The sequence below is a fragment of the Astyanax mexicanus genome, chromosome 16 (genome assembly GCF_023375975.1).
Source record: "Astyanax mexicanus isolate ESR-SI-001 chromosome 16, AstMex3_surface, whole genome shotgun sequence".
NCBI lineage: Eukaryota > Metazoa > Chordata > Actinopteri > Characiformes > Acestrorhamphidae > Astyanax > Astyanax mexicanus.
This window is the reverse complement of record NC_064423.1, coordinates 22921365-22933571: the sequence shown is the minus strand read 5'-3', so window position 1 is coordinate 22933571 and position 12207 is coordinate 22921365. Positions and strand designations below refer to the sequence as shown.

At 36.6% G+C, this 12207-nt stretch overlaps 1 protein-coding gene across 3 annotated transcripts in view; it reads right to left on the bottom strand.

Annotated features, from left to right (window-relative positions):
* The window catches only part of shdb (Src homology 2 domain containing transforming protein D, b), a 41261-nt gene extending 33001 nt beyond the window's left edge, over nt 1-8260 (bottom strand). Inside the window, exons 1-2 of one of the 3 annotated variants that reach the window (XM_007233272.4) lie at nt 8022-8260; nt 5399-6005 (exon numbers count right to left, since the gene is read on the bottom strand). In XM_007233272.4, the coding sequence (XP_007233334.2) occupies nt 5399-5737 (339 nt within the window). In that variant the 5' untranslated portion in view covers nt 5738-6005; nt 8022-8260. The remainder of the gene's footprint in view (nt 1-5398; nt 6006-8021) is intronic. The other 2 variants (XM_015601292.3, XM_007233273.4) reach the window with 2 other exon arrangements.
* Between the last annotated feature and the right edge of the window lie 3947 nt (nt 8261-12207).

The following is a 12207-nucleotide window of genomic DNA, read 5'->3' as shown; positions in this document are numbered from 1 at the left end:
CCAATTGAAATTTGAATCTGTTAAATTGCATTCAATGAGACAGAGGAGGAAAAAATACAAACTGCTCAGGCTTGGCTGACGTGCGAAACATTAGGCGTTTATGCAAATGGACGAGCCCACACACTACATTTCAGACCTAATGCACTGAAGGAGCTCAGTTAGAGCACAAATCAGATAGATGGCATCACATTTGACCGCACCACTGACCACACACTGCCCTGAGCCAAGCTAATCAGCTCACTCATCATGGCCAGTGATTAGCGTGTGCAGTGAATCAATGCGTCCAGTCCAAGCACCTGCATCCAGCCCATCTCTACACTGCACAGATGTGCTGGTGTGTGCCTGAGGTTGTGCCCTGTAGTCTGGAGAGTGGTAATTCAACAGAGCATAGCTGGTAGGGATTTACGATAAATAATATTTTTGTTTCATTGTATTAATTTCAAGCTTTTACAGTAAGCATGTTGTTAAAGGTGTAACAACATAGTCAATAACAGAAAACCTAAACTGCATCACCTGCGTGCAGCAGCAGATTGTGATCATGTGACATAACTAGGCTGGAGGCAAAGTAAGGTAGAGGTCCACAATAAAACTCCCCTTTTCAATCTCGGCAAAATTAGTGTGTGCAGTGAATCAATGCTTCCAGTTAAAGCACCTGCACCCAAGCCATCTCTACACTGCACAGATGTGCTGGTTTCGCCTGAGGTTGTGCCCTGTAGTCTGGAAAGTAGTAAATCAACAGAGCATAGCTGGTAAGGATTTACAATAAATAATATTTTCGTATTATCATATCATTTTCAAGCTTTTACAGTAAATGATGTAAGAGCTGTAACAATATAGTCAATGGCAGCAAACTCAAACTGCATCACATACATGCAGAAACAAAGGTAGCTCTTTAAACTGCAGATTGTGAACATGTGACATAACTAGGCTGGAGGCAAAGCGAGGTAGAGTTCCACAGTAAAGCTCTTTTCAATCTCGGCAAAATTAGTGTGTGCAGTAAATCAATGCGTCCAGTTAAAGCACCTGCATCAAAGCCATGTCTTCACTGCACAGATGTGCTGGTGTGTGCCTGAGGTTGTGCCCTGTAGTGTGGAAAGTAGTAAATCAACAGAGCATAGCTGGTAAAGATTTACGATAAATTATATTTTTGTATCATTGTATTATTTTCAAGCTTTTACAGTAAACATGTTGTAAGAGCGGTAACAATAGAGTCAATAACGGCAAAGTAAAACTGCAGCAACAGAGGAAGCTCTTCAAACTGCAGATGATCATGTGATCATGTGACATAACTAGGCTGGAGGCAGAGCGAGGTCCATAGAGGTCTATAGTAAAGCTCCTCTTTTTTTAGTCTCTGCAAAATTAGTGTGTGCAGTGAATCAATGCGTCCAGTTAGAGCACCTGCATCGAAGCCATGTCTCCACTGCACAGATGTGCTGGTGTGTGTCTGCATATGTGTGTGTTTGTGTGAGAGCCTTTGTGCCATTGTGCCAATGTGCGTGCCTATTGTGGCTGCGTCTGTGTCTGATCACAGGAGAAACAATAGAGACCTTTTAGGCTCTTCCGAGTACTCACAATGGGACCCCTCTGCATGCTTAAGCAAACTCTATCTATTATTCATGTGCCCCAGCCCACCGTACATCAGAGGGCTCCGACACCTCTGTCTCAGTTCAAAAGGGTCAAAATCCATGCAGGGATTACAAATGGATTAGCTTACACCAAGCATTGCTGAGCATTGTAATTCAAGCCTTTCAGATGTTCCTCTATACCAAGCAAATACAGCCACCAAACTAACATACAATAGAGCATATAATCTGAAGCAGTTTATAATAGGAGTAGGAGCGTAATGAAATAATGAGCGTATATGGTTATAACAACATGATATTACCTCATGATATGCTTTACTGAGCATATAATGTGCACTGACTGCATGTTACTGACGCTGAAGTAGACTGACAGCATGTTTTATTAATAGAGACTTTGAGAGCCCTGTCTGAGGTTGGGCCCTGTTGTCTGGAGAGATAGCTGGTAAAGGCTGGAAGATAAATAATATTTTCATATTATTTCATCAAATTTTAAGTTTTTTACAGTAAACATGTTGTAGCTCTACACACTGTAGATTATGTCCATGTGACATAACTAGACTGAGGGCAGAGAGAGGTAGAGGTCCACAGTACAACTTCTCTTTAATCTAGGAAAAATGAGGGCAAACAATCCAAGTGCTAAAAACTTTGGGAAGCTTAAACTAATTTAGGATTTAGTTTTATTTATTTTTCACATTTCACACTGATATCAGGAGATCCAATAAGAGATGTGCCAGTAATAGATCAGACTTCAGGTGATACTGACATTGACATTTAATAAAGTCAATAAATTAAAAACAATATTCTGTGATTTAGCAAAATTAATCACACTTGTTCTTCTAAAGACTTAATAATGAATGTTTAAATTAAAAAAAGCCCAGACCCAAATTCAAAACTGAATCAGATACATTCAGTGAGCAGCTCATTATGCTCATGTTTTTTTTTTATTGTAAGCACTTGACTGTAAATATTTAAAGATTAAAATCCTGATCTAACATGACAAAAAAAAAAATATTTTTAATTTATATTTTAACATTTTGTTCTAGAAATCAGGTCAGAACTAGTTATATAGGACGTAAAACTTTTCATTACATCATCTGAATTTAAATAAGTTTAAATGGTTGGAACAGAGATTTAGAAGCTAAAAAACTCCAACTACACCAACTACAACTACATTCTATAAATAAGGTCAAATAAATAAACTCTCATTCATATGCAGCGCTGTGTTGCTATCAGGATGTTCGGTAGCTTTGTGTCACTTATGGACTTAATGAGTTAAAATGAAGGACAGAGTTCTGTAAGGAACTTTACACAGCTTTTAAAGGCTTTGTGACACATATGTCACCATGGGCTCTTTTGGGTTAAATGTAAATGAAGGGATAAATGTAAGATTGTCAAATGGAATTATATTTATGGTGTCAATAACTTAAATACTTATTGTATTCTGTGATTAAGCATGATAACAATTATAAATCAAAGATAAATATGCAGTGTAGTGTGGTGTTACTGGCAAAACAATTACTTATTTTAATATCTAAGAGTGGTTGTGACAGTTTTCAATTATAATTATTTAGTGTGCTAAATAAAAAAAAGAGAAGATGGAGTTAGTAATTATTCTAATATTTAAACCACATTTCAGTATAAATAAAAAGTAATCTTTACACTTTACTAACTTGACAATAGTGATGCTGGGTTTACATTGTTAAATAAAACCATTAATAAGCCAGCAGGCCCTGTAAACTTGGTAATGTGATTAATTTGCTTAAAAAAAATAAAGTTAAAGTTTCCAGGTTAATCACATGCATTATTGTTGACAAACCCAATGTTTTACTAATATATAATATCTATATGCAGCTTTATGAACAGCCAAAGCTTAAATATAATGTTGCACTCATAATAAACCAACACATTGTCCCTGAGTGCGTCCAACACATACAACTTGATGTCACATCGTGATATTACAACACGGTATGCATCAACAGTAACTGACGTTAAAGAAGACAGTCATGTTTTATTAACAGAGACTGTGAGAGCTCTGTCTGAGGTGCCCTGTTGTCTGGAGACGACCAATCAATGAGCATATAGCTGGTCGTAAGAGATAGGGGCACCAACACATTTTGTTTCCAATACAGATACAGAAAACTTCAGCAACAATCAATACAGATATTGACATTAAATATTACTTGCCTTTAAAAATTCATGGCAAAACACAGAGCTAACAGAGCAAACATCAGCTCACACTGTGTGAGTGCGTGCGCTGCTTGATTTAATATTGAACTGGATCAAATTCATTATTTATGAAAAAAAATTATCCCATCCAATTTAGAATGTTCTGCTGATATCAGCCCAACACAGGTACCCACTGCTAGCAATAAACCATCTCTAACTGAATGAAATATTGCACTGTTCTGTTGATGCGTCATGTCAGTTCAAGGGTAGACAGATATAAACATCTACACTGGCTACCAAGACTGATCTCAATACCCACATGTTTGGGGACACCTCTGGTGCACTGAGCACTGAGCTGTAAGACAGTGAATCTCTGTTCTTTCGAATGATGGTTCTCCATCTATTACTTCTGGGTTGAGATTGGGAGCTGGGGATGAGGTGTGGTGGTGATTTTTCAACATCCTGATCTCACAATTCCTATTACCACATAATCAATGCAATCAAATCCTCACAGCAATTCTCTCAAATCTAATAGGAAGCTTTTCCTTGACAGTAAATTTACTGCAGTTACTCTAACAATAGCAGCATAAACACTTTATTAAACAGAAGAAAAAGATGAATGAGAAACTGTCCTAATATTGTTGTCCATAAAGTGTATTGTATGTCATCACTGTCCATAAAAAAAACTTGTATTTGCATAACAGCAACTTTACAAGAGAAGTCAATGTAAAATGTTTATTTTAGGTAATTTTGGTCAGTTTGTGTGTTCAAATTATGTAGTAAACTAAAAATATACAAACATTGAGATACGTCTTTTACATTGGACAGCAACAATATATATAGTTTTTTTTAAACAAGCATACCAAGCGCCTTATTTTATTTCAGACCATATTCCATATTATTAGTAAAGTTCAGCCAATATTGTAACAGCAGGATCACCACACCACCACTACATCTGTGGTCAAAAAAAATAAAAAAATAAATATATATATATATGCACTCCATAATCCATCAAAAACGTTTGTAAAAAAGGAAAAAGGGAGGAAATAATCCCTAATTTGGCCTCTACAATAACTGGTTGTGTGTGGTTAGTGGCCTAAATTTGAAATGTTGTGGCCAATGGCACCAGGCAACAGGCCATGCCTACTGCTGCTGTCTAACTTCTAGAACTACAGAAAATATAAATATCTACATATAATAGACCTGTTACAATGACAATGAATTTTTGTTTGGATAGTATATTGTCCCAGAGCTTACAAAAAGAGACATTTTTACGCCACTCATCTTATAATAATATAGTAGCATAATATTACAATTACACCATTTTAAAGAGCAATAAACGCCTAATAATTTAAGTGCATTCAGACACTGCAATTAGAACTGAACATATATATTGAATTATCTTAAATAAATAAAGCATCTTTTTTAACAGAGTCGACATACTGGCTCATTCACTCTTTCATGGGATCTCACTGTTAAGAGAAATATAATGAGCAATATTGAAGTAATGTCCGTATTCTATTTATAAAAAAAAAAAAAAAAAAAAAAATCGATAAAGCAATTACTGTGACAGGCCTACTAAATGCATCCTTATAATGTTTTCAAGCATTAAGGCATTACATTAATCAGAGGTCAGAGCTCACACTTACTGGTTCTGACTGCTCCTCCAAGGACACCGAGCTCAGCAGAATCTTGTTCCGGCCCAGGTCCTGCGAGTCCACCTTGATGAGTCGATGCTTCGGTGACACCACCTTCATATCCAAACTGGTGTTCTTCAGCATAGAGCCAAGCCCAGCAAGCGGGTTCTCCACCGCTGGCCCACCGTCATTCCGGCTTTTTTCAAAGTCCTCATATGGATCTTCAAAGTCCAAGTTCTTTTGAACACGATAAGCTTTGAGTATCTCACTCTCTGTGTAGTCTGGCTTTGGTGGCTGAGGGGGAATTCGCTTGCTCCCAAAACTCAAATAGTCCTTCAGCCACTTTGCCATTATGGCTTCTTTGGAAAATAAATTTAACTCCAACGAAAAAAAGAAAGAAAAGAAAAGAGAAAAAAAAAAAATGAAGACTGGACCCAAACCTAGGCGAAACAACCAGGCGTAACTATCTTAAAATCAGAGTCTTAAAATCGGAGACATTTTCAGTCCAGCTTCATCACCAGTGAAGCCTGCATTCCCAGAGGAACCCCCGAATAGAGTAGACACATGTGGACTGTGTGTTGAGCAATGAAGCTGAGTCACTGCATTTATTGACCACCTGCTGCAACAGAGAGAAATGAATGAATGAATGAACATTTTAAAACAGTGTTACAGGAATCATCCTTTAAAAAAAAAGACATTAATAAAGGATTTCACATAAGATTTCAATATGGATTATAAAGCAAATTTACTGTAAAACTTCTGTAATATCCTATATGTTAATATTTCAACTTACTACTAGAATATATTGTTTATAATATAAAGTGTTTCATATAGTGCCCAAAGATAATATTCAGGTTTATACAAAACAACAAAATTAAACTCTCAGCAAAAGACTTAATAGTACTCAAACATGTGTAACAGCATGGGATATACTTTACCATATACAGTCAGTAAAAAAGGTTCCACACTGTTAACACACATGCATACACACATACATACAGCTCTGAAAAGAATTCAGAGACCACTTTAGTTTCTAAATCAGTTTATCTGATTTTGCTATTTGTAAATATTTGAGTAAAATGTGCATAGTTGTTTTATTCTATAAAATACGGACAACATTTCTCTCAAATTTCAAATAACAATATTGTCATTTAGAGCATTTATTTGCTGAAAATGTGAAACAGCTGAAATGACAAAAAAAGATGCAGAGCTTTCAGACCTTAAATAATGCAAAGAAAACAAGTTCATATTTATATTCAAGTTTTACGAGTTCAGAAATCAATATTTGGTGGAATAACCCTGATTTTTAATCACAATTTTCATACATCTTGGAATGTTCTTCTCCACCAGTCTCCACACAATACTTTTGGATAACTTTATGCCACTCCTGGTGCAAACATTAAAGCAGTTCATCTTGGTGTGATGGCTTTTGATCATTTGGTAAAAATGTGGTTTCAATTTGGCAAAACCAAAGAAACTTATCATTTTTAAGTGGTCTCATTTTTTTCCAGAGCTGTATATATATACACACACATATACATGATATACATACATATACATATACTTGATTCTACATTTTCTGTTGTATATTGCTGTTTAGAGGTCCATTATAAACACAAATAAAGAGTAAATTAACTACTTATGTATTTAATAGCTATTTACAATTTTTGTCCAATCTACTCACACTAAGTTACATAAGTGATGCTTATATATTAGATAAATTGTATTGCTGTATGGAAGAACCATTAAAACAAACATACAAACAAGCAAAGAACAATGCATGCTCTGAGCATTGAGTGAGTCTTCACAGTATCTCAGATTCACTATATTCACTATGTACTCTTCAGCTTCTCTATATCCGCTATATACAGCTGAAAAAAAAACATTTTCAGTGTATACACTATGTGCTCTAAGATTTACTATGTTCTAAGAGTGCCTATTGAATTACTGCAATTCATTGCTTCAGTGTTTTATGTGCTGTGACTTGAGTAAAGGTGAAAATCGAAATCTAATCTCATCTCCAAACCATAAAAATGCTTTACAGCTGAAGACCAACTGGAGGATAGTTAGACTGAGCTTCACTCATTTGTTCTGCAAAAAAGAGAGTGCACAACTGCACTGCAAAGATATGATAATAAAAATATGATGATAGTAATAGTAAAGTGCAGTCTGGTAGCTCGTGCTTGTGATGAAGATGTGAGGAAAATCTCTCTGTAGGCTCCCCGTAGAGACTGCTGACCTGAACTGAAGGGAAACTGGGGAAAAGTGTCTGACACCAGTGTTTCTACAGTGCAGCAGTGCTAGCTGCCAACTGAGCTCAAAAACAAGCTACTGCGACCCAGAACTTCTAAACACTGGAGTTAAAGTGAAGAAAAACACAGTGTGTGTGCTGAGCTTACTCGAGACTGTAGTTAGCTTCTCTACTACAGTATTTATAGTCCTTCAGCTCCAGCCCACACTCTGCACAACACACACACACACACACACACACACACACACACACAGACGCGCTCACCTTTTACACGCTTATCACTGACAAAGCCCCTTCTAGTAGACTAGCTATGTAACTTATGAACACAGACCCCCAAAGCAGCAGCAGAGCCCCCCCACAGCCAGTCCGCTGCCCCTCACTCACCTGAGTTCACCTCCACACCGCAGTCCGAGTCCGGGGGGAGTTTAAAAACACACAGCTCAAACACGGAGAACTGCTTCTCCTGCTGCAGATAACACTCCACAGTCCTCCTGCTGCACAGCAGCTTGTAGGAGAGAGTGTGTGTGTGTGTGTGTGTGTGTGTATGTGTGTTTGTGAAGCGTGTGTGTGGAGGGGTTCAGCTCCTCTGGAAGAACGAGTGAAGCTCAAATGAGCGAGTAGCGAGAGAGAGAGAGAGAGAGAGAGAGAGAGAGAGAGAGAGAGCTCTTAAAGGGGAGGACATGCAGCGGTGGCTTGTTTTTGTTCAGCCGGTATTTATTCCCACGTTCAGAAAAAGGGGAATAACTGGAATTTGGCAGCTACTGTGGGAGCTATGCTGTGCCTCTACCACCTGATTCTACAGTTGGCAGATGGAAAATGTCAAATACTGCACTCAAGATCAATAAATATGACTCCTAAAAGAAGGGTATATAGGCAGACTTAGTAAAAGTAGAAGGAACTATATGAAGAATTGTTTTGCCTTTGGATACCTGTTGTTTATCTGCTGTTCCAAAATACTGTATTGTGGCTTCAGCAATCAATATTGATCAAATATTGATTTAGCATTTCTAAATAGCTTTTTGACTTAGCTATTCTGCTGACTTAATACAACTTAATAATAAAACTAAACAACTATGCAATATTTATAGCCTAAAGTCTTTATTCATAAAAAGTAAACTTTATATAATACCTAAAATCTCACCAATTTAGTATGGTACGATGAATTGTGGAAATTAGTTCACTAAAAGTCAATAGTTCGATGATCTGGGGCCGGTTTCACCAGCTGTATGTTCGATGTTCAAATGTAAGAGGGTTGTAACGTAAGTGTTAACTAAATTCAGATTCATGCATTACTAAATCTAAATGTGTTGTACCACACAAACTAGTATATATGTAGAAGCTAGTAGCTACTAAATATTTACACCTACCCCTAAACCTAAACTAACCCATTAAAATACATTATAAGGCTTGCTTGGAGGTTTAAGCAGGATGTTGGGATACAGGCTCCTTTTGAAAACACCAGAAAAATACAAACATACATAGCTATATATGAAATAATAATGCTAATAATATATCACCCAATACTATACTCTATTCCATTTACTATATATTATCCCATATATTACCCAATAAGACATGCTGTTAAGGCAGTTTATTATTGTAATCATGAATGATCTGCATTGGTGGACAACCGCGTTTTCATGGCAACATGTTGATTTATTGACATATTATACATTTATTTTCATTATGTAAAAGCACTGAGTTAATCGCTATGAGTTGAAACGGATTGGTGGTGTAGCCAGATTTAGTAAAAGGACAGTTTGAAACAAACTATTGTTAAAAAAGGACCTAGTGGAGACACACACTTCCTTAAGAAGGAACTTACAAAAAAATGGTGCAAACCAGCCCAAACCAACTGGGACAGTTTAACCACAGGTGGCAAGTATCATTTTGCAAAAAAAAAAAAAAATACAAATAAAATAAATTTGGTTATTTTAGGAAGGTGACAATATAAAGAGTTAATTTGCCTTTTTTACCTGTTGTTTATCTATTTTTTTTTTACAAAGGAACTCTTCATATATTGCGAATACTATTTTAAAACATTCAGGCTTATAAAGTTCTTCTGAACTTACTATAAATATATATCTTTTGTGGGGTTCCATCACTTTGTAGCGGGGTCCAGCAACTTAGTGCCCATTTTCAGTGCACTGTACCAATCCCACAATGCAATATATAGTCTACAAGCCATAGACTGTATATAAATACTTATATACTTATAAACAGTCTATGGCACAAAACCTGCAAAGGCTGAAGTCTCAGCAGAGCGGGTCCTCTGTAAAACTATCGTATAAAGATTCCATTTCAGTTGCCTGTTGGTCACACATAAAAAAAAACAGCCTAACATAGCTCTGAGGATATACCACATGCGAACGTCACTGGGTGACATTTCTGTACAAAACCCTCCAAATTTTTAAAACAAAATCCCCTCCGAAAGCCTTGTTTTTCTCCATTTTCACACAAATTAGATTGTACTGTTTTTCTAGCCAAGTGCTAAGCTAAAGGCTAGCTATTTAGTGTTAGATTATGGTGAATGGACACCAAGAGGACAGCTTATCCGGTGAGACTGGGGAATAATTGTTTTAAGTTTGTTGTCCCATTCAAAAGTTTACTATGCTAAGCAATGTGGTTGTGGGCAGTCACAGCAACCAAAAACAATATAACTGGAGCTAATCAGGGACAGATAACATATTTCCACAGTAAGCAAGTACATATTTTGCATGATTACAAACACATAGATGCAAATTTAAGGAAATTGCCTTACTGATGTGATGAAAACTGTTATTTTTACATGCATCCCTGTTTATCCTTGCCCACTCAAACTGAAGTTATAAGAAGTGTTTCAGCACTGTTTTTTAATTAACGTAAACTAGAGGATGGTCAATGAAAACAGACTACATCAGCAATTATATATCAGCAGGGCTATAAACACAGAGACAGAGATTCATTTTCACTGTTTGTTGTATATGAACACCCAATACACAGTAAAGTGAAATAGGCTTTTTATTATCTTTAGTACGAAAATGGCAATTTTACAAGCTTAGGAAATGAAAGTCCTGATAATGTTGCAAATATAATTTTGTTGAATTTGTCCAGTCCTTTGACTCTAAAGTGAGAATATAGTTTGTGAAAGTAAGAAAAAAACGACTAAGGAGACACTTTTATGCATTAACAGTCTCTGTTCAGCAAAGTGCAAAGGGACCTAGCAGGCTTTCAGACATGATGATAGCATGAGAGGACGTTCACTATGAAAACCACTTAGGATAAAGTGCTTTTAACATGGAAAGCACACTGTGGAAATGGCCACCACACAGGTCCATCATAACTAATCAACATATGGATTCATAAATGATTCTACAAAATGCATCACGATAGAGAAGGCACTGCATCGTCACTGAAGCCCTGATAACCTGATGTTATTTGAAAGCCAACTGAAAGTGCCAAAGTGCCTGATAATACTGCCTGAGACCGTAAAAAGGCTCTAAACAGGGCTTTTATGAGAGCCATGATCTCACTCTTTCTCTGCAGGCAGATGGAGGGAGGAAGATGAGGTCATAGCAGCAGCCCCCTCCCTCCATCACCACATCATGCCCTCACTTCTCTAAATTACCCCTTACAGACAGGGCCGTGCGAGCCTGGGAGAAGGAGCCTCGAGGGACAAAGGAGAGAGCAAGAGAGGCAAGAATGGAGAGGCAAATTACCCTCTTGTAGGCAAGAAAAGAAATGCAATCAGCAGGCACACTCGCACTGTACAAGAGGTTCAGTCCAGTCATGTTTTATCCTCACACACGCCACACCTCAGCACTGCTTAACCGGTTTATGATTCACATTGTTTAAAACATGTTGTATTATGTCAAGTCTTCAATAAGCACAATTTAATAAGTTATACAGAGATTGATTCTAACTATTAATTGTATATAAAATTGGGGGAAAAATACATCCAATACAATTATATAGGTTTTTAATATCTTCAGTTTGATAGCTGCAGTTTTAAAAATTAGGAAAGGAAAGTGAGGTTCAGATGATGATGCTATTGTAAATAGTATTTCTTTGAATTCGTCCAATTCTTTGATTCTAAAGTAAGAATATAGTTTGTGAAAATAAGAGAACAATTACTAAAGAGAAATGTTTATGCGTTTACAGCCTCTGTTCAGTAAAGGGCAAAGGGACCCAGCAGGCTTTCAGACACGATGATGGCATTAGGGTCCAGTCATGTTTTACACTCACACACACTACTCCTCAGCACTGACAAGCTGGTTTATATTTCACCCAGTTTAAAACATGTTGTATTATAGTATTCAATATCCAAAACAACAACCATTTAAAATGTGCCAGAAGCAAAAAAACATGAGATAAAACTGCTTTAATCCCTTTTTAGGATGAGAGATTATGTCTATCACATAAAATGGTTACATTAAAACAGTACAAATGATAACTACACATTTACTAATTTTCCAAATTAAAATAAATACATATTGTTTATATAGAGCACATTGGTTAAATAGACAGTATAATGTAGTATGTACAAATGCATTCCAAATAAATAGAACATACATATTCATCACACAAAGAG